Source organism: Xiphophorus hellerii, chromosome 1, assembly GCF_003331165.1.
Source record: "Xiphophorus hellerii strain 12219 chromosome 1, Xiphophorus_hellerii-4.1, whole genome shotgun sequence".
Taxonomy (NCBI): domain Eukaryota; kingdom Metazoa; phylum Chordata; class Actinopteri; order Cyprinodontiformes; family Poeciliidae; genus Xiphophorus; species Xiphophorus hellerii.
In genome coordinates, this window is record NC_045672.1 from 7,878,895 (window position 1) to 7,900,432 (window position 21,538).

At 39.1% G+C, this 21,538-nt stretch overlaps 2 protein-coding genes and 1 long non-coding RNA gene across 3 annotated transcripts in view; 1 reads left to right on the forward strand and 2 right to left on the reverse strand.

Moving 5' to 3' along the window:
* spen (spen family transcriptional repressor) overlaps nucleotides 1-6,209 on the reverse strand; it is a 28,721-nt gene extending 22,512 nt beyond the window's left edge. The window contains exons 1-2 of the mRNA XM_032570417.1: nucleotides 5,917-6,209; nucleotides 1,890-2,210 (exon numbers count right to left, since the gene is read on the reverse strand). Coding sequence (XP_032426308.1) covers nucleotides 1,890-2,210; nucleotides 5,917-5,999 — 404 coding nt within the window. The 5' untranslated portion in view covers nucleotides 6,000-6,209. The remainder of the gene's footprint in view (nucleotides 1-1,889; nucleotides 2,211-5,916) is intronic.
* Nucleotides 6,210-6,445: 236 nt separating this feature from the next.
* LOC116724731 (uncharacterized) lies at nucleotides 6,446-11,372 on the forward strand. The gene is made up of 2 exons (XR_004340267.1): nucleotides 6,446-6,526; nucleotides 7,939-11,372. It is a non-coding gene; the product is annotated as an uncharacterized LOC116724731 (long non-coding RNA).
* Nucleotides 11,373-12,007: 635 nt separating this feature from the next.
* tmem82 (transmembrane protein 82) lies at nucleotides 12,008-19,164 on the reverse strand. Its single transcript, XM_032570430.1, has 6 exons — nucleotides 17,700-19,164; nucleotides 16,041-16,110; nucleotides 15,740-15,938; nucleotides 13,626-14,040; nucleotides 13,178-13,365; nucleotides 12,008-12,326 (listed from the first exon to the last, which is right to left on the reverse strand). Exons 1-6 carry the CDS (start codon nucleotides 17,791-17,793, stop codon nucleotides 12,246-12,248), a joined length of 1,047 nt encoding a protein of 348 aa, XP_032426321.1. The 5' UTR covers nucleotides 17,794-19,164; the 3' UTR covers nucleotides 12,008-12,245.
* Nucleotides 19,165-21,538: the final 2,374 nt, after the last annotated feature.

The following is a 21,538-nucleotide window of genomic DNA, read 5'->3' on the forward strand; positions in this document are numbered from 1 at the left end:
TGAGGAAATGGAGAGAGACAGGGGATCAAACTAGGGGGTTAGAGAGGACAGCTAAAATACACAGGGCAGGGCATACCAACCTTTTGAGAGAGTGGTAACTTGACCTACAATTCCAAATACAATTTAGGGAGATAGAACTTTGTGAGCAAAAACATGGCAAAAAATGTTGAGTGGAGGTGAAAAAAAAAAACAAAAAAAAAAAACTCTGAAGCACAAATGTTCACATTTCAAAGTGTAATCCTCATTTTCAGGCCAGCCGGAGTGTTCGGTTTTGTTCAAATATTCCTTCAGTGATCCGATTTAGGGTTTCCTTTTTAATGCTGGAATATGTCTGAGTTTACAAATCCACTGGGGAAAAAAAAAAAAAAAAAAATCAGTTTCACTTTGAGTCCAGTTAAATCCAGAAGTCCATCTTTAGAAAGTTGATCGATGAGTCTGCAGTGATGATCGCCTTCTGTTTTTTGAAGTCCTAACATCCACTGTGGTAGTAATGCCCACATCCATAAAGCAGTCAGACTCTTGTTGCACATCAGGGAAGGTTTACGGGGGTAGATAACAGGTAAAAATGTAATCCAGATTAAAGTACTGTCATTCCACCGGTAGGCAGCAGTAATAACGACTCAAAGTTTCCTTGATGTTTATGTCTCTTGAGTATCTTCCATTTCTTTCACAATTAAGAGTTTGTGTGCTCTCCAATCTCAAACTAAGTCCTCTGCAAATGCGGTCCAAAGGTAAAACTTAGTCCTCTACTTTTGTCCGATTCATTAATTGTATCCATGGTTTAGTTATAGTTCCACAGTTAGAAGAGGAGCTGTTAATCCACAAAGGAGAGATAGGTTTTCTCCATTAGAACCAATATTTAAACACTCCAGTCAAAGCTACTTCCAGCATGTCTCTTTATTTATACGATCCAAATGTAGTCCAAGTTGATCCTCAACTTTTGCAACATAAAAATAAACTCCACAAAAAAAATCTGGTGGGGGGGGAAGTCTTTTGCTCACTTGTTTTTGTTGTCTCTACTGTTCTGAGTCATCAGTAGAGGTCTCCCAAAGCTCAATTTGTAATGCCCTGATTAGATATAATCCCAAAATTAAACGAACAAAAAAAAAAGTACACAAATAAATGGGAAAAAAAAGGTAGAATGCAAACCATACCTTTAGTACGAAGGCACATTCTTCATGTGTCATGCCATTGTTAATCCAACAGTAGGGAATAAATATCCTGTGTAGGGTATCCGCATAACTCCAACCCACGTGAGAAGTGAGCACCTCCGTGAGGTGAGAAACCAAATCAGACTAATCCAGACAATGGGCTCTTATACATGTAATGTGTGCTGGTGTCTTGGTTGATTTGTTACATGAAGAAAAGATGGGTGAAATTAATCCACTGAACAGGGCAGGTAGCTCCACATTTACAGGAATCCCAGGGATGGCCGCTGGACCACTCTCTCTCTCTTTCTTTAACTCCCTCTCTCCCTCTTTTATTTTTCCTCTCTCCAGTAACTTCCAATAATCCTGGGAAATTTTGCGGTATCCAATCTTTGCCCGTGTTTTCCACATTTGACCATTCCAACTCACAGAGATGACCAAGACAACAAACCTGATCCCCAGCAGCTGTTTGAACTCCTATCTGCTCATAACAGCCGACAGATGCCCTCGTGTACGGACACGTTTTCATTTAGGAAAACACCGAGTGTGAATCCAGGAGCTCTAACTACTCTTTGGGGTACTTTAGAGATTATCCTCAGTAGTTTTCATTCTGAAACATGATTTCTACTCTGTACCTCTAAATAAGTAAATGAATAGATGGTGGAAAGATGCTCGGAGGAAAGGCGTTTACCACAAACCACGGTTCGCTCTGTCTTCAGAGGACGAACTTTCTCCACTTACCCGTCTAGCCTGCGTTCATAGCGTCCATCTCTGCTGTGAAGCGACGTGGGGGGCCCATACACGGCCCCCCCTGTCGCCCTTGTGAACCCTGACACATCCCGGCCACGTGAGCCTAAGGACAGACTATCGTCCAGCCCCCTCGCTGCACTAGGAATTGTTCCTGGTTCATTGTAATCTGTGCGCAGGTCTCTGTCCCCCATCTTGTTGATTGCATTGTGAGCCTTTTGAGCACTTTTAATGTCCACAAAATCCACAAATGCTGCAACTCCACCCTCTGAGCCTCGCTTGGGCAGGACCTTGACGCTCTCCACTCGTCCATATCTGAGGGAGTGGGGATGGGGGGAAGACAAAGCGATCAAAACATGTTAGTAATCGAGGTTACAAAAGAAAATGTATTATCGCTTACAGTTTAAAAATATTCAGTTATAACAGTTTATTTGTGACTCTCTAAATCCGAATAAGCGTGTGTGAGAGACGCTGTGGGAGGTACAGTGGTTTGGTTACTCTTGCTTTCCACTCAGTCCCTAGTTCTTACAAGGCAACAGTAACCCAGCAACTAGACTTGAACCTTGAAACGCCGCATGTTAATAAACACACAGGCATGAAAAAATACAAAAGAACATGCCAGGCAGACAAAAATGGGGGAAAAAATTTACATTTCTTGAATAGAAAATGTTCTAAGTTCAATCTAGATTTTTTGCAAACATTGTTTTATGAGCCTTTAAGCTATTGTCACACCAACATTGGGACGTTTATTACTAAGAAGTTGACAATTATTTATACAGCAAATGGAGGTAGAAGCAGGTGCCCCACCAATATTCTTCCTGTGTAAACTATTTGGTCTGAAAATAGAACATAAGTGTTACCAGAATATCTACCAAACAATAATATTGTATTAGTGGTACTCTAAACTACAATATTTTAGTCTTTTTTTTACACCAGTTTATTTTTATATCAGAGTGCAACTCTGAACAAAAACACTGAGTTCTAGATATGTTTCACACAGGAAGACCATTAGCAGTACACTACTTCCTATCTGCTATTATAGAGTAAATAGTCACCAACTTTTGTGTCAGTGACAATGCAAATCTATTAAAGGCTTAAAGGTTCACTTTGCATAAACCACAATAATTATTTTGAGACTGGAGTTGTTTTAAGGTGGTAGAATTTTACTTTGGTCTTTGCCTCTCTTGAACTGGCCATTAGCTTAAAAGCTGCCAGTACTAACTAATGTGTAGTTGTGCTGCTGGAAGATGCCACAAAAGATATTAACTTTATAAAAAATCAAATTGCTGTCATTCCAAGGGGTTCTTGCTGCAGTTGCAACTTGGGCCACAATAGCCCAACTACAGCTACTGGATCTAGCTGTAGTTATCGCCACTTGTGTACCAAGTCTACAATTGACTGCAGAGGCAACGCCACTCATTACTTCCTCACTCTAACTTTAAAACTGCCCTTTTTTTTTAAATTAAAGTGATAAGGGTCACTTCTTTAATTTCTACATCGGGGCTATATGTTGTTTTTTTTTGTGAGCAGAACATTTTCCAAACATCTAAATTTGGCTTTCTCATGAGAAAAAATTACACACGTCTTCTTTCAGCCAGCTGATGGCAATGTGCAGCAATAGGTGGGAGAAAGGTAGCTTTATACTCCAGAGAAAATCCTGGGGACTGTTTTTCTGACTCCTTAATAAAATGACTCTAACATTCGTAAAGGTTGCAATGTTTTTTTTGTTTTTTTTTTTTTTTTTTTTTTTTGGACTTATTTTGTAGCTTTGCAGCTATAACATTTAAAAAACCGCGGTATGACTAAACACCGGTATCCGGACCATGCCTAGAAAATATACCGGCGGAACAGCATCTAGTCCACGACTTGCCTTTAATAAAACTATGAATGATATTTGTCATTCAAATATCAAACCTATTAAATTTGCACGCCCAAGCAATTACAAAGCTTGGTGTCTCTTTCTTGGACTGGAGTAAACACAAGCGCGTTTTTTTTTTTTTTTGCTGTTTGACACAGGGTACCTCTAAATTTATTGGCATCCCGATTCCCAAACACCGAACAGCCCCCGACGCCATTTTAGAAAAGCTTTTCACACTGCTTACTCATTCTGCCGTCCCCCATCTTCAATTACTTCTATCACACACACACACTGGGCTGTCATGCACCTGCATACCCCAACTACCTCTGGGTTAACGCAGGGGCTGAGGCATAGGCTCGCTGAAAATGACTCGCCAGCACCGTTTCCCCCCCCCCCCACACACACACACTCTGCTGCTGCAGTACCAGCCTGCCAGTCAACACCATCCCCCCTCAACACACACACACACACAAAAACCCTATCATTACGCACATCATATCAAGGGATTATGTAAATAAAACGGCATATAGAGAGGAAGCCCATTACAGCGCGGTCTGCGGAGCAGCATCAATCAGACATAAAGCTTCTCCTTTTCTGTCCCCTAAACTGCATCAAACCAGTACGAAAACAAAAGCCATCGACAGCAGCAGATTATTGCATTGATTTGATAGGAATGCATTTCATGTTTTGGTACATTGTTTCTCTCTCTCTCTCTCTCTCTCTTAGTTTGTTTTTTTTTTTTTTTGTTTGTTTAGGTTAGCCCATATGTCGACGTTTTTATGGCTTTCATCCGATATGGCGGCGTCTGCGAAGTGAAAACGAAACGCGACGTTAAGTTTTTTTCTTTTTTTCTTTTTTTTTTTTTTTGAGCTGTCTGGTTTCTAACATATGCACGGAGGAGCGGGGCTGCTATTTCCTTGACAGCCCCGAAAAGAGAAGCGAATGCGCACAGACAGACCGCGATATCCCACAGACACACTCAGCCCCAAATTAACATTATTATTATTATTATTATTATTATTATTATTATTATTATTATTATTATTATTATTTTCCAGTCCAGAAAGAGACAGCAAAGAGCTAAAACGCTGATAAATGCTTGATAGGTGTTTCTCATCCGCTTTGAAGCCGAACATTGCAGCGAGAAGAAGAAGAAACGGGCTAATTTAAGAAATTATGGATCTGATGTGGTTTGAGTCGCAACACCCTGCCGGCTGTGCAAGTCAGCAGCAGCGGGGAAGAAACGCGGTTTTCATGGGAGGGGGGGAGGCGAAGGAGAAGTAGAGAGAGATGGGGGGGGGCGACCTTTTTTTTTTTTTCTGCGCACGAAAGTAAACACAAGTAGCCTGCCACAGACTGTGTGCTCCAGCGCTGCACATCAGCGGCACGGCATCACCGCTCAGCCACAGCCGGGGTGGGTGCAACAAAGCTGCGGCGTGAACGGCGCGTCACTTCTGGGGAGAGGAGGGGGTGGGGGTGGATGGGGGCGGGGGGGGGGGTGGCGCGATGGAGAGAGCAGGGAGAGGTTGTAGACGGATACTGTGGACTCCGAAAGATTTATAGTGCTAATCAAGCACACTTTGTGCAAAAAAAATACATAAATAAACAAATTAAATTTAAAAAGAAATATCTGGTTGGGAAACAATGTCTGAGATGGACAAAGTCAAGCCAAAACCTCCGAACCACCAAGATCCAGGCTGTAAAATGCATTGCTCTCTCCAGCCCCCCTCCGGGAAGGCTGGGGTTTGTTTACATTGCCTTACTCTGTGTCTTCCTTTGCGGTGATCGGGAGCAAAGGTGGGCTGCACCGAAGCCCAGCCTGTAACCCGATGGAAACGTGCACCCAGCCCGACGGGAAGGGGAGGCAAGTTATAGCAGGCAATAAGTGGAGTGGCTGTGTCCATATGTCTGCGAGCCGAGTGGATGAGTCTCCGCTGAAAACGCAGGGAGCTGACAGCACAGTTGCCAAATGGGACTTCGCTACAGGGGGAAACCTCCTGCTTCATCCCGACTTCGCTTACAAATATGCCACAGCACAGACTATGAGATGCTGGCAGTGCATAATAATAATAATAATAATAATAATAATAATAATAATAATAATAATAATAATAATAATAATGAAAACAAATGTACACATATCCTAATAATATTCGTACTCACCGTTTGAAGTGCTCAATAATTTTCTCCTCTCGTACATTTTCGGGTAAATTTCCCACCCATAAATGTCTGGTTTCCCGGACCATACTGTGTGCTCCTGCTCCCCGATCATACAGATGAGTTTGCTGTGTCAGTTTCTCCCCGTGCAAAATACAAAAGACCTGCAGAATAAAAGCCGGGCGAGAAAACGACCGTAGCCTGCTTGACTGGCCGTTGTGACCCAATGTAAACCATTAGGCTGGATCCCCCTGCACGCTGTTTGATACTCTCCTCGCTGTTAAGCGGCGCGAGCTTGCTCTCCCCGCGCGAACGCGCCCCGGTTCTGTTCCCGTGACTAGGCGCGTCCCTGACACCACGCGACCTCTGGGTGTCGAAAGAAAGCATGTAGCTTCCTAAAAAGATGCAGCAACTTCGCTTGTAAAGGAGAGGCACACCGCGCAGGCGTGGCTTTGTGTGTGAACTTCTTTTCTTTTTTCTTTTTTTTTCTTTTTCCTTCTTCCCGATGAGATAGTTCTATGCCCGTGCGCATGCGCGAGAAAACCCCTGGTTGAGCGACGGTGCTTTGACATCTGAGAAGCTCGCAGGAGGATCCCATCACTGCCTGTTAAATACAGTAAGGCGAGGCAGTTTGAATACAAAGCAAACGAGACTATGTTTGAAATTTGTAGGATGATGTTTTATTTTATTTTTATTTTTTTTAAATCGAGTTCGGTTTATGCTTATCGGTGCACAAAACATACCTCCAGAATGTTTGATTGCGCAATATCCGCACATATTGCAGACAGTCTAACTCCATGTTTAGCGCAGACATGTGTCTGTCATTTGCCATTAAAAACGAAGACAAAGCATCTCTTGTTTAAGCTGTGATTGATCCAATTTTAATGGGTGGACCTGCAGCTGATGACCACAAACCAAAGCTCTACATGTTAGTATAATCTGAATAATCACGTTTGAAATAAAGCACAAGCAATTCGCAAATGTCCATCTACAAAACACAGAGAAACCGTTGCGACACACATTCCTGGCAACTTTGAAGCAGTATCAGGGGAATCTGGTTTCCCTACATTGCTGGGGGTAAATTTGCTGTACAACAGGGGAACAATCCCATATTTCACATGAATTGGCAAGATGAGCAGAATATGGTTTAGGCAACACAGAAGACTGCACTTGACCATCCTTTCATGAGAATATTTGTAAAGCCAGTGACAGATGTTGGATGAGATGGCTGTCTCCAATCTGATTCATCCCTGAGGTGCTCTGTCAAGTTGAGTTCAGGGCTCGGAGCAGACCAGTCTAGTTCCTCAACACCAAATTCAAAACATTGACTTGTACGCTGAAGCATGAAGACTCCCTGTAACTGAGGGGCCCCCACAATCCCTTCTGTACTCAACTTTCCTGACTCTGTTGTGTCAAGTGTTGCTTTCCCGCCAGCTCCCAAACCCCGACTTTTCCAATGGATTGTCAGACAGAAAGTCATGCTTTGTCTCTCCATAAAACATGTTTCCACTTCAGTCGAAGCATTTTTTTAAAATAACTGCATCTAGTTGCATTGCACTTGTAAGGCTTGGATCTCGCTGCTCAGCCATGGAAACTCACAAATTCTACTATTCTTGCGCTGCTCTTCAGGTATAATGAGATTTTGAGGCTTGAAGGCCTTTGAACTTGTTCCTCAGTGGCCATGTGACTTAGCATGTCAGGGCTGAGTTGTCATTGTTCCCAGTGGCTTCCAGTTGTGTGTGGCATTTTTAGCTCTGAGGAAATTTTACAACCGGACTTGTTGCACTTATGGCATCCTAAAGCTGGAACTTCACTGAGCTTCTGAGAGCTTTTAGTCAGAGGTTTGTCTTAGGAAACAAAAGACTTTGATCATTAGTTACCACAGCATGTTAAAAGTTTCTAATTTTCTGACGCAAATTGACTGACGTCTGCAACAAGTTATGAATCTAATTTCGTCTCAGCAGATAAGCTTCTAAAAAGTAACTTGAGTTGATTAAAATACTTGTAAACTACGGTGTGGTTTTCAAGGTGGTGATCAGGACCTCTCCTTGGGTCTGAAGACTCCAAGCTGGGAGTCTTGAGATAATATCCAAAAATCAAGGTAAATACAATCGTTTTTTTGTTTGTTTGTTTTTGAAAATAGTAAAAAAGTGTTTCACATGGTAAATTGGTTTGTCTTTTCGTCAATTTCTACCCTCATTTTGAACCCATCTGTTTCATCGGTTCCTGCTTTTATTTGGCACTGATTAACAAATCAGTTTGTACCAGTGTAGCAGCTTGTTTATTCATTTTCAAGTATTTTTTTTTTAAATTATGAAGTTAGTCATCAGAATTCTAAAACATTCACAAGTATTTTGATGCATTACTGTTTCGATTTACTTTAGTTCTGATCCAGAGTTAAACTAGTTGACTTTGGCAAATACTATAGATTATGACTTCTTATTAAATAAAACTATTTTTTTTAACCCACCGTTAGTCAAGGATAATTACTAAGGTCATAAACACACATTTCCTTAGAGAAGACTATGAATCTAAAATACAAAAATTACTTCCTCATACCAAAGTCACTTGGCAACCAGGAATTGCTGTGCTGGTATGAGATTGATTTAAATGTTAAGCCTTGAAAAGGCATGTATGACCTACAAAGGAGAAAAATAACAAGCATCCATTGGGATTATAACCATTTTTTTTTATCTCACTGGCAGATTGTCACCCCAAGCAATGGTGGAGGTTGAAAGTCTCTGTCATTGTTATTTTGTGGGTTTCAAACAAAAAGGTTTTTGACTCTAGATTATAACTAAACTAAAAGTTGACGTGGGCAAAAACCTTTGGCATCACATGGCAAAAATGCCATAAGATATAATTTGCTTTGATTAGATGCTGTAGTCATATTTTAAGAGCTAAATCAATTTAGAATATTTCATCACTCCCACAAGGAAATGAACCAACCCCAACAGAACCACACAGTAAAATGAAAAACAGATGTAATGTAACATGTTCGGAAATGAAATAAATTTGTAGGTGAGATTTGATCATTTCTGACTCACCGTCTCCCTAATTAGTCAAAACAGTCAATTATAAGGAAAAAGAAACTGCTACTATTGCTAGGTACATGTTTTTGTTTGTGTTTTTTTTTTACACTTATATCACAGAAGTAGGCTTGCGCAAAATGGTGCTGAGGTGAACTAACCCAGAGATATACGAAATGACAGCATTCACCGTAGGACAACAAGTACAGACACCTCCAGAAGAAACTCTTGACATTGAAATATGAATCCCCCTTTTACCCAGCTCGTCTTGTTCACATATAGTATGTGTGACCTAATTAATAATATGTGTTGCGGAATAAGCGAGAAAGTAACAGGCTGGTGTTTGCTATAGCATTTCTGACGCCTTAACAGTTGAGCTATTACTGCTGTAACGTCAATGCATTGTGCAGATAAGGAGTAGTCATAGTACTGAATAATGCTTAAGCTCATCTGACCTGCAAGTGGAGGCAGTCACAGTTCGCAGTTCACAGACATTTATAGGAGAAGTGATGCAAACAGAACATGTCGTTCTAGTCCACCACATTGTTGCCGCCCGTCTGACTCCTCCTCAACAGAAGGAGGCTTTTTAAAAATGCTACCTGGGAGGCATTTTGCTGCCTGTGTTTAGTCAGCACAAACAAAGAAAAGCAGGCAACCATCTCATAACAGGCTAATCTTTTTATTCAACATTAGTACCAAAAACCTTAAAATGCCTGTGAGACTGCCTCTACTGAACATTCAGAGGGTACAACACAATTGATAAAGATAACGGTGAGGCTTTTCAAAGGTCCAACACTTAGGTCTATAATAGTATATGTAAAATCAAATGGTCACGATTATTAAGTTCTGAATATGTAATATCTAAATGTCTGATATTGGAGTTTTGGGTGGGTGGGAGGGACGGACAGATGGATGGTTTTAGGCAATGGGGCTGGTTAAAAATACGGAAATACAAAAATATTTCATCATCTCCTTTTTTTTCTCAGAACTTTTCCAGAAATGGACTATTTTCCAGGCTGCTAGGCATGCCGCAAAACTGACTTGTGGGAATGACCACAAATTGGGAGAGTTGTTTTATTTCCTTGAGACCAGTCTTCAAACCAGAATTTGTGCATAACAGAAGATAAAATGGTTTGTAACAGATCAGTCCTAAGAAGTGATGCATGCATTAAACAAAGGAGTTGATTTTCACAAAGAAATAAATTACGCAAATTTCTTATCAGCGTGGCAGAAGTTCTAATTAAAAGACACATTGGAACAGTTTGCAGGATGGGATGTTGACCAAATGTTTTGTATGTACATAAGACTTGATATGTGGAAAATGCCTCTCTTTAAAAAAGTATTACTGTATAAAATGCATGTGTACGACACAATAAATTTGACCAAATTGATTATAATCAGGCTGTTTTGTTGTGTTTATTTATTTGCCCCAGTTATACAACACAAAATGCCCTGCAAGACAAATAAAGCTTGGAGGGGGCTATTAAATAAGGAATTCTGACCAGGTCTGAGCTGTTTTTAGCTAATAAGTAACAGAATAATCTCTGTGTCCAACGGTCTACAGTAATGGAGGTCAGAAGCTATAATATAATGTAATGTATTTTCCTTTATATACAAATAATAAAGTGTTTATTCTATTTTCTCAATATTTTTTATAATTTTAATCAAAAATGCCCCCATCTGTCACGTAAGTGCATCGTGCCTAGAGCTCAGTCCAGGCCTGTATGAAACATTTTTATGCAGAGGTGTTTTGAAAAAGCTCTGTCTCCATGGCACCACATCTTTCTGCTTTTGTTACTATATTAAGCCTATGAAAGCGTTGTGCGCATGCGCCCCGCGTGCCTATCAGAGGCCTCCAGAACAGTCTGGAACTCTCGGGAGGAGGCGTCAAGAATCTCTCAGTCACTCCAGCACCCTCACTGCAGTCGGCTGCGTTCGGATACCGTCTTTCTCAAACCTCCTGAATCCGTCCTGATGTGGAACTTTATATCATTATAAATCCATTAAACCCATGGGAGTACAATTTCCTATTTTGGTGGATCGACCAGACACCAAAACGCAAATGTCGTCATCTGTGGTTCTCAGACTTGGATTACTATGGATACTGGACCGTCAGGCTCATATTGTTCCCCTTGTAAATTTTTTTGAGAAGGAACTGGAGTGATATATCAGAAACCCTCTCTTGGAATATGTCTCTATCTGTCCTCAGCTCTAAATAAAGAAGTCTTCATACCGACGACAAAATGTGGATTTCATTCGATGTGGGTGTCAGAACATAAATCACGAAAAGACGACAAGCTTTAAAACGTGTTGCAAAGACTAGAACGAAACCTTAATGTGTGTTGGGTGTTAAAACAATGTTTGGTGAAACTAGCCAAAGAAAATGTGGATTCATTACTGTGAAAATACGTACAAAGTCCACACAAAAAAAAATCAACAAAGCCTCCAGGGGCCTAGGTCTTTGTTCTACGCCATTTTGTGAGACTAACAGTAGTAATGGTTTCGTCAGCCATTTTGCCCTTACGTTTCAATAAAATAATGTGAAGTAACCGTCAAAACAACGCAGTTAGCAAGCGACGCTGACAACAGTTGTTAAATACATCAAAAAATGATAGTAATAGAGATAGTAAGTTAGATAAGCTGGTGCCTAAAACGATCAATTAAAAGGCAATCGACGTCTGTGCCCAGCTGAGGTGTCCGTTTACCTCTTTTTATTTAGTTAACTTACTGGCTAAACGAGCAGGTCATCCTGACAGCGAAGGTGAAACGAAAAATGAGTCCACGACGGGTTTTATAGGCTCTCAGTCTCATAGGAAGTGTTATTGGAGTGTGCAGTTTTAAAAGTTTTCTTTTCCTTTGTTTTACTGGATACCTTTGAATACAAATGCTTCCACTAATGAAAAATAACAGGGAAAAAACGGACAATAATGGCTTTTACATAGAAATCTGGTTTATATTTTTTATACAAGCCAAAATACAATTCAGACTAATATTTAAGCAAAAAAAAAAAAAAGTAAAAATATACAGGGCTCTTTAGTTACAAGGTCACCCATATTCCCAGAACTGAGTTTTTTTCCAATTAACCATATTTTCAGGTATTATGTCAAATTTCTGACTTCATTCATAAAAATTGTAAGTGTAGTAGGTAGGGCTAGTAGTGATCTATTGTCACTTCTGCGGAGCAACTGCATTAAATAACATGGGAGGAATTTTATGACAAATTGCAGTATAATAACAGTACAGGTCTAAGTAAACATTGCAAAAATCTGATGTTTACATATTATGACCTCTTCAGAATAGTCCATGCTATCTCGGATGCTGCTTCGCGTGTGTTTGTGATGTTTGTCGACGATCTCTTCTTGCATAGTTTATAAAATCCTCTTCGTCCTGTGTGACAGAAAAAAAAATGCATGAATAACTTCCAGAGACAGAGTATTTGCGATTGAGCCACACACTATGACTATTGACAGGTAACAGCACAAACAGCGCAATGCTTTTATTCGGAAAAATGTGTCACTGTCACCACAAATATTATGTTACTTTGAAATCCTGTGAAAAGTTGATTGCATTAAAATAAAATAAATATATTACAGCGGCAATCTAATAGAATACTAATGAGGTATTGGCCAGTATAAGATTCTGATAAATGGGAGTACAAGTACCACCGTTTCATGACAAAAGGGTTTTTATTTAAAACACAAAACACAAAGATGCTAATTACCACGCCTTTACTGGTCAAAGCATTTGCAGCTGATCATAATGTTATGGCTGGTCAGTGTTTGAATGGCCTTGCTCTTGTAGCTCTAAATTTAATATTCTAGATATTTTAATATCAATATTTAAAACACAATTTATATTTGAACTTAACTAGTTACTAAAATTCATTTGTTCTACTTTTTATAGTCAGAAGAGATTACACTTATTTTTCTAAATCAGCGCATTAAATAGTTAATTTTTCATGTGTTCTGTTAATATCATGCAGTGTTTTAAAAGCCTAGTTATTACAGCAAGATGATATCTGTGAAAAGAGAAGCAGGCTTGTTTTTTTGGGGGGGGGGGGGGGGGGGGGGGGGGTTTAAGTTAGAGACTTCTCTGACCTAAATCTGTCGTAGGGGTTCCTAAACTGTTCCCCTCCTGGGATAAAAGTTTAAGAAGTTCTTTTTCTCCCTGGGATGCAGTTTGATAAGCACATTTGGTATTCTGCCCCAGTTTAGTGGTCTCCAGAGAAACCGACTGACCTGCGAGGATGCTGCATCCAGCAGATCCATGTTTGGGATGAGACAGCTGGCCTCACCGAGGAAACATATTAGGATGTGGAAAACATCGGCCCAGCATCCCACAGTAAGCATCAGGACCATCAAACCCCCGAGACGCACGACAACTGCATTGAGGACAGCCTGGCTGCTCGGCAGACGATGCTGTTCTTCTGTAGGGTTGAGAGATTTAAAATGGGAAATGAACAGGAATGGTTGGGTGTACTCAGCTGCCAAAACATCAAATTGTTTTTATTACTAATGAATAAATGATGGCTTTTTCTCTTATTACAACTTAAACTCTAATAAGTTGAAGTCCGGGAGTGTATTTCTACACAAAAGACATGTTTGCGTCTTCTTAAACACGGACGAAGCAGTGGCTTCATCGGATACCCTCTAATGGAGAGCTTGAATCGTTTGACAGGATCCTCACCCTGCATGTACACCACCAACAATGTGTAGCAGATAGTCAGCGGTGTCCAGAACCTCAAGGCCTCGGTTGCAGAGAGAAACTGTTGGTTGATGATCGATACGGCTGCCAGCACGGCCACAAAAAAGGCAATGATCATAGTCCTGCAAAGCATGGGCTGCAGATAGCAGCCTGATGTGAGCAGGCTGATGCAAATACCGCAGTAGCGCTGGGAGCTGTGCAGCTTATACAGAGCAATGACATGATGCAGTAGGGCTGCTGCCTTTTTTGCCAGATACCAACTGAGAGCTGCTGCCAGGAGAAGGCACAGCCAGCGCTGGGATGCCCCCTCGTGGAGAAAGTGCAAACTGCAGCTGATGGCACAGCCCAAGGAGAACTGGCTTTGCACTAGCAGCTGCTGCAGAAACTTCCTGGTTTCCTAGGAGGGGAAGAGAAGATGTGACGGATCAACTATACCACACAATAGGGAGTGGTAAATAGGTGTCAAATTATGAAACACCGAAATAAACTAAGTTAAAGACATCACTGGTATATTCGTATTTGTTGGGCTATGAGAACTTAAAGCCTTATCACAAAATTTTGTGGTACAATTCTGATAACGAATGATAAAAGTCACAATAATAGCTATTCATTACCTATTTTCTAGGTCATTGTATGACTATGTCTGCATGGCAGAGCAATCAGAGCCCCACAAACACAGATGATACCCACTTGTAATGCTCTTCCTTAGGACATGAGACATATAAAAAAGTGTTGCACATATGTATTGATGCTCTCATTGACAATACAGACAGTTTTGGGGGAGTGTTTAAACATCATTAACTGGAATTTATAGTGACAAGAATAAAGCAAACTTCTTATCATGATAGAAATTTATCATCATAAATGATAAACGCTACGATAAATGCCCAAGCCTATATTGGTGTAACTATTAAGTTAAAAGATATCAAGTTAAACAATTAGGTGTCTTAGATATTGCTACAGTTTTACTTGTACTTAACAAAATGTTTAATTCCATCTTATAAATAAACATGATATTAAAGATATACAAAAATTTGGTCACCGTCTTTGAGCTCTAGTTTGCACTACATCTTTTCTGAAATGCAATCTGTGCTTGACGTAAGAGTATATTTATTGAGATTTTAAGTGAAAGACCAACACAAAATAGCGTGTTCTGACTTTTACAAAAGTCCAAACCACCGTTAAAAGAAAACCTTATGAAGTTCTAATTACACTTTCCTATAATTTTAGGAGACAAAGTATACCTACTTAGGTAAAACTGAAATTCTTGTTGAACTGAAATTCAGTCCTCTAGTAAAATGCTACGTGTTCCATGAGGTTTTGTTCAACATGGATGAGGGAGGTGGACAGATAGAGCTCTTTCAATTGATGAGAAGAGAATTGATGTTCACAGATGAACATCTGACTTGGTCAGAGCTAACCAAGTCTCCAGTCTGACTTGGTTAGAGGTATTTTGAAGAGCAAACCAACATGAGTAAATGTTCACTCTCTAGATATGCCACGCTGGTTGGGAGATACTCTAAAAGCCTCTGTCACATTGTGGTTCTGTAAAAGAGTGGCCCATTTTGTGGCTGAATATAAAATAAAATGTACAACGCACAATTCAGATTTTTATTTGTAAAAAGAACATATAACTAATTTACACTTTAGCAGTTATGAACAACTTTGTGTTGGTCTATCTCATAAAACTTTGACAAAATACATTCAATTTGTCCACAACAAAAAAGAAAGTTAAAAAGAAGTAATGTTTGTTGTTTAAGTTTCTTTAAAATGTGACAATAACTAATGAGGCATGAAACAACAGCGCATAACTGCAGAAGTCAGTCTCTGCCTACTCCAACACGTCTGATTTAAGGGAATTAAAACCTGGTTGTCATCAAAACCTGGTTTGGTTAGCAGGGAAGCGTGTATAACACGTAGCAAAGATCAGAGCTGGAAAAACTGACACGATGGTTTGGACCGTGCAAGAGGCATACCAAGGATCCCAAAACACCGTGTCAAACAAAGCTGACAAAGTGCTGCATCTTTGTGGACCAAACACAATCCAGGTTTGACAGGCATCACTTGATCCTGCCACTATACTGCTGATACCTTACCGGTCCAGCTGTAAGCAGGCCAGAGACGGCTCGCAGGCAGAATTCCAGTACCACCAGTGATGCCACACGGGACCCCACAATGGCCAGTATCCCAGTCACAAAGAGAAACTGGAGCATTCCAAAAAGTCCATGTTTAGCTCTCATTGGCTTACTGCTTGACCTCCCACTTGATGTGCCTTCATTATTTTTTTCTTTCCAGCTGCAAATGACAGGAACTATCATGTAAAGGACAGAGATAATCCATAGAAATGTCAATATAGGACTGAAAAACTCTTGCATACATGTCAGACAATTTCCTTACCTCTCCTCTATCAATAGATGTACCCTGAAGAGGGAGCACAGCACAGAAATCCCACATGCCCCCACCAGTCCTGCAAGTCAACAATGTCTTTAAACAACAAATGTTGGTAAGCAGATTTAGAGATATTTTCATAATGTGTGAGCAAAAACAAAAGTAGAACATCTTAGAATGTGCACATCTTGCTACATCAATTATGGAACTAAAAGTATTTTACATGAAGAACATCCTTCTGACAGTTAAATGTGATGGTGGTTGTGTGATGATTTAGGGATTTCTTACTTCAAAACCTGGATGGCCTGTGTCCTGATAATATATGGAAAGCCACCATTCTGTAATGTAGCAGGTCAATAGACCAAAGTGCATGATCCATTTAATTCAATTTATTTATATTGCACCACTTCGGAACAAATGTTACAAGCGAGTGTGTCTCTGAATGGCTTAAAAAAAAGGTTTTAGAGTGGTCTAGTTAAAGTCTGTACTTGCATCTTGTTAAGATGCTGTCACATTACCTCAAAGAGGCAATTATCCCTCAAATCAAAACAACTGTCTAAAGAGAAATAGACTCAATTTCCTCCACAAAGGCTAATTTTCAGTTTGCAGTTCTTGATGACAATTAATTGATCCATAACCCGTTGTTAGGTTTTAGGGAGCAACTACTTTTTCCACATAGGTCCTTGTTGTTTGGATATATTTTTCTTCCTACTAATTAATTAAACCTCCATTGTGAAAGTTGATTGTATTCACTCAGGTCTATCCATCTTTAAGGATCTGAACATTTCTGGTGTGATAAAAAACTAAATCAGAAGGAACCTGTAAAGGACAAATACAGCACTGTGCATGTAGCATGTTGCTTAGTGACACTATCTATCAATCTGTCTTAGTCCTGCTCTGTTGCCAACAGAAAAAAACATTTGTAGATCACTGGGCTCTTAAAAGTATGGAAAAATCTTTTAATAAATCCTAATAAGATGTCAATAAATTTAACATAATTCTCTAGTGGAAGCTCGTTGTATAAAAAATGTACTTCTGCTAATATCACAAAATACATTTTTGAACATCAGTGTTAAAGTAGAAAGTAGAAAAGATATCTCAAATTAAATATATCTAAAATTAAAGATATCTAAAATTACTATACAAACATTTAAGATCGTCTCAATAATGTGCGCGTTTGAAAAGAAAACTAGGCTGTTATTTCAATAAGTCTCGAAAAGTTCAACTGTCCAATTTGATATTAATGGGCCCGTCTGATATTTGTTGGACATATCAAGAATTCAATTCTTCCCAGATAAATCAACATTCTGGATATATTGAAAGCTAAATGTTTATTTATTGATTCTTTTTTTTGGTTGTTGTTTTTACTTGACAATCAGCAGATCATTTTATGACAAACTGCCTTGCCATATCATAACAGCGTGGACATATTTTTGTCTGTCACTGACAGCAACAGTCAGTCTATAATACCGTTCCCAAAGTACACATATTTATGACATTTAACACTTAATTCAAAGAATTTTGCACCCTTGTTTCTTGAGTCCCTGTTAATGGCAAAACTATAGGCAATCTGCTGCGCCGACCTTCATTTACACAGACTAGTGACACCCTGTCAAATATTCTTTTATTCCAAAAAATAAAAACAAAATCAATGAATGAGGAGCTTACCTTGAAGTAAACCAATCAGAGGGTTCGTGTCCAGTATCAGCCATCCTGGTAGGAGGTAAGAAGTCGGCAAAAAGGAGGTGAGAAAGGACAACATTTTCTAAAAGTCTTACAGAAATACATGGAGGATACACTTAATAAATCATTGCACACTCTTGAGTCATGTATTCTGGGCCTCAGATCGGATTTTTTTTTTTAAAAAAGTGTTGGAGTTGCTGCTTTTTATTTCCTGTTGCCTCGGCGTTGAGCTTTGCTCAACACAAACCCTGTTCTGTGTCTCGTACCAAAGGTCATCCGAGGGCTGCTGGAGCTGTTTGAGTCAGAACAAGATAATAGAGGTTATTGCACCAGTCCACCAGAAAGATATTTACTTCTCATTAATTTTTCAGACAAAGTTTTACAAAATATTGTATCTTAACCGAAAAGAGAGATGTAACTTCTATCATGAATATAGACTAGCAAAAAACCCTACAAATTACAAAGAAAGGCTGCTACTTCCGGCAGGTGCCGGAAGTAAGACCCATAATCGCTTCCCCAGTACGCCTCCCAGGAATAAGGTGGATAGAATGAGAGAAAACGAAAAAATGCCTGGGGTTACAGGGGATAAAAACGACAGAAAATGTAACACGAGGAGCACAGTCAGAGATAAGACAGTGTTTCAGGGGATACAGTTAAAGGATTTGAGGGCTTCAAGAGTCTGTCCAGCTTTGGGATCGGTGGAGGCCTGCATAGATACTGCATAGTGTTGTAATTCAGATAAGAACAGATTAAATAGGGGCTTTTTGCCAGAAAATTTTAATTTATGGATATTAAATTTAATTAGAATTAACAGTAGATTAGATCAAATTGATTCTCATCAGTAGGATGGACATTGTAGAAACCAAAAAGTACATCTGCATAAAACTGAAAAACTATTGAGGATATGAGACTGAATATAATAAACAAAGTCTTTTATTTTGCAGGGTAGCACCGGTGGATAAGTTTGAAGCACACATCACGAAGCTTTGTTGGTAACAAGGTATTTGGAAGATAAGAGTCCAAACCATTTTCCATGTGATATCAGAAACAAACTGTGTCCAGTAGTGGGATACATAAGGTGCAGTAGCAATGTTCTTCTGAAATAAGGATCTTATATTCTTGTTTCTAGTGGAAGGTTTAGAGGAGAAACTAATTTTACCCACAGCAGATTCAGAAACAGAACATTGTATATGTACAGCCCTGTCCTCCCCAGAATGAAGATGGCTTTTAAAGTGCAGGAGAACTTCTTTAGGAACGGCGTCCATAACAATGGCAAATTCCCTGGGGAAAACTGGGATACGGTAAAACTCAGAGTAGGACTTTAAGTACCTGTCAGAGTTAAGTAATTGTTTTACAAAAATAATAATATTGTTATTAAGCCAGTTAGGGAAAAACATTATTCTACAGAAATGAAGAATTCATCCCAGGTCTTCAGTCAAAACATCTACAGCTACATATTGTTCTAAGTAATTTAAAACTTCTTTAATTAATTTAACTGTGCATTGAGATAATTTTCCATCTGTGATATTTGGATTTTTTTAATATATAAATTTCTTTGTAGAATGTAGATCTGAATGTTAACTGGAATAGGTCTAATTGCTGGCACAGATGATGAGGTATAGCAGTCTCATATACAGAGGACATCAGAAACTACAATGGTTATTGTTACTGCTGTTTTTTTATATTTAAGTGCATAACGTTATTATAAAACACTGTAGACACGCCTATGTTAAGTGCATTTCATAGACTCTTATTTAACATATAGTCCACGGTGTTTTAGTCTCTCTTCCTTCTAAATTTATAACGCTGATAATTATCCCTGTCGCGTCTAAAAGTGCATTGATAAAACGCATAGTGAAGGAATCAGTTCATTATTGCTCAACAATTAGCGGCGTTGTGGGAGAAAGTAAGAAAATAAGTTTATTGGCGTGACGTGGCAGAAGCCATTCAAACTGACTAACAGCGCTGAGATGTTTGGACCTATTTAGAGCTGCGTGGCTCGGTACCACAGTGGGTGTCTCGACTCTCTTCCTCTCTATGGCGCTGGTTCCTCGGACTATCAAGCCTACGTCGTGGCACTGCGCATGCTCAGAGCGATACCAGAACACGCTTTGTACGCAGCTGACGGCACAGAGTTTGGAAAATCTGACGACGTAGCAATAATTGTTTGTGACGTAGAATGCTGATAGTTTACAGATCTTCACTGGATTAACTTCCAAGGCTTACTTTCAGCGTGCCAATCACTTGCAAGGAAAGGACTTTTTTAGTCAAATTTAGTTTTACGGTGAGAATGGAAGGAAATCAGGTTTGTGAAGAATTTCATCAGTTTTTTCAACAAAGGTGGTCAATATTTAAACAGGAGAACCAACGATTGAAAGAAGAGTTGTATAATCTAGAACTTCAGGCAGAAGTCAGAGAAACCGAACACCGGAATGAAATAGAACAACTTACAGACATAATAGCTGAACTGAGACACAAAGTTTCAACATTAACAGCGCTGAAAAATCATCTGATGGAGACCGAAGACGAAATACTTAACAAAGAATCCTCTATGGCAAAGGAAATTGATGGATTAAGAGAAGAGAACAGAAGACTTCAGTTAAAGACAGCAGTATTGATGGTTGAAGCTACGATTTCCAAAAAAATAAAAGAAAGTACTGAGAAAAAGATTTTGGACTTGGAGGAGAAAAACAGCAAACTAATTGCTCACAAGGCCAAAGACAAACACAAGATAGGAGAAATTTATGAGTTGACAGAATCGCTGAGAGATTCAAACAGAGACTTGAAAATGCAACTTCAATTAATGCAAGAGAAGCACGTTCTTCTAGAAGAAGTTGCAAAAAGTACCAAAGACAAATGTCATGCTGTAGGAGAACATGTAGATCTGACGATAACACCGAACTCTGAAGTTCAAACCCAACAGCAACCTAAACTCTTAACAGAAAAATCAACTCAGACTGAAAATTTGACATCTGAATGTAAACAACACACAATAGAAAAATCAACTCAAACTGAAAATTTGGCATCTGAATCTAAACAACACACAATGGAAAAATCAACTCAGACTGAAAATTTGACATCTGAGTTTAAACGACACACTATGGAAACATTTACACAGACTGAAGCTGCAACTTATAGACAAAAAAGCAAAGATAGGCAGGGAAAGAAATCAACTACTACTCGAGCTACAACTTTGGTAATTGAACCTAAGAAACCCAAATCTGTCGCTGACAAATCAACGCAGTGTGAAATATCTACTGTGAATTGTAAGAGTTGGTGGAGCACGTGTGGGGATGGGCTTTTATTTGCTGGTAAATGCACACTGATTGGTATTATTCAAGCAGCGGCAACGACAAAGGTTTTTGAAATGGCAAACGATTACTATTTTGAACAGACAGAAGTTCCTACCTAAGGAATAGTTTGTAAGATTGGCTTTCATAGAAGCCAAAGTTGGACTCGGGAGGAGCACTAGGGGGAGGAGACTAGGGGGAATTCATGACAGTGTCTGTCAATATGACACCCAGCAAATCTGCTGCATTTAAAGACTAATGATAATAATAAGGGGAGGGGGGGTATGTTATTTATTTATTTATATATATAAATAAATAAATAAATAAATATATATATATATATATATATACATACATATATATATACATATATATATATATATATATATATATATATATATATACATACATATATATATATATATATATATATATATACATATACATATATATATATATATACATATATATATATATATATATATATATATATATATATATATATATATATATGTTATCACACTTAATTGTCTT

What these genes read in the sequence shown, in the direction of transcription:
- tmem82 (XM_032570430.1), bottom strand. Translation starts at nt 17,793, where the DNA reads ATGTTGTCCTTTCTCACCTCCTTTTTGCCGACTTCTTACCTCCTACCA. An exon ending in TCTGATTGGTTTACTTCAAG is followed by an intron (nt 16,111 to 17,699) that starts GTAAGCTCCTCA and finishes GTTGACTTGCAG; the next exon opens with GACTGGTGGGGGCATGTGGG. An exon ending in GTTGGTGGTGTACATGCAGG is followed by an intron (nt 13,366 to 13,625) that starts GTGAGGATCCTG and finishes TCAACCCTACAG; the next exon opens with AAGAACAGCATCGTCTGCCG.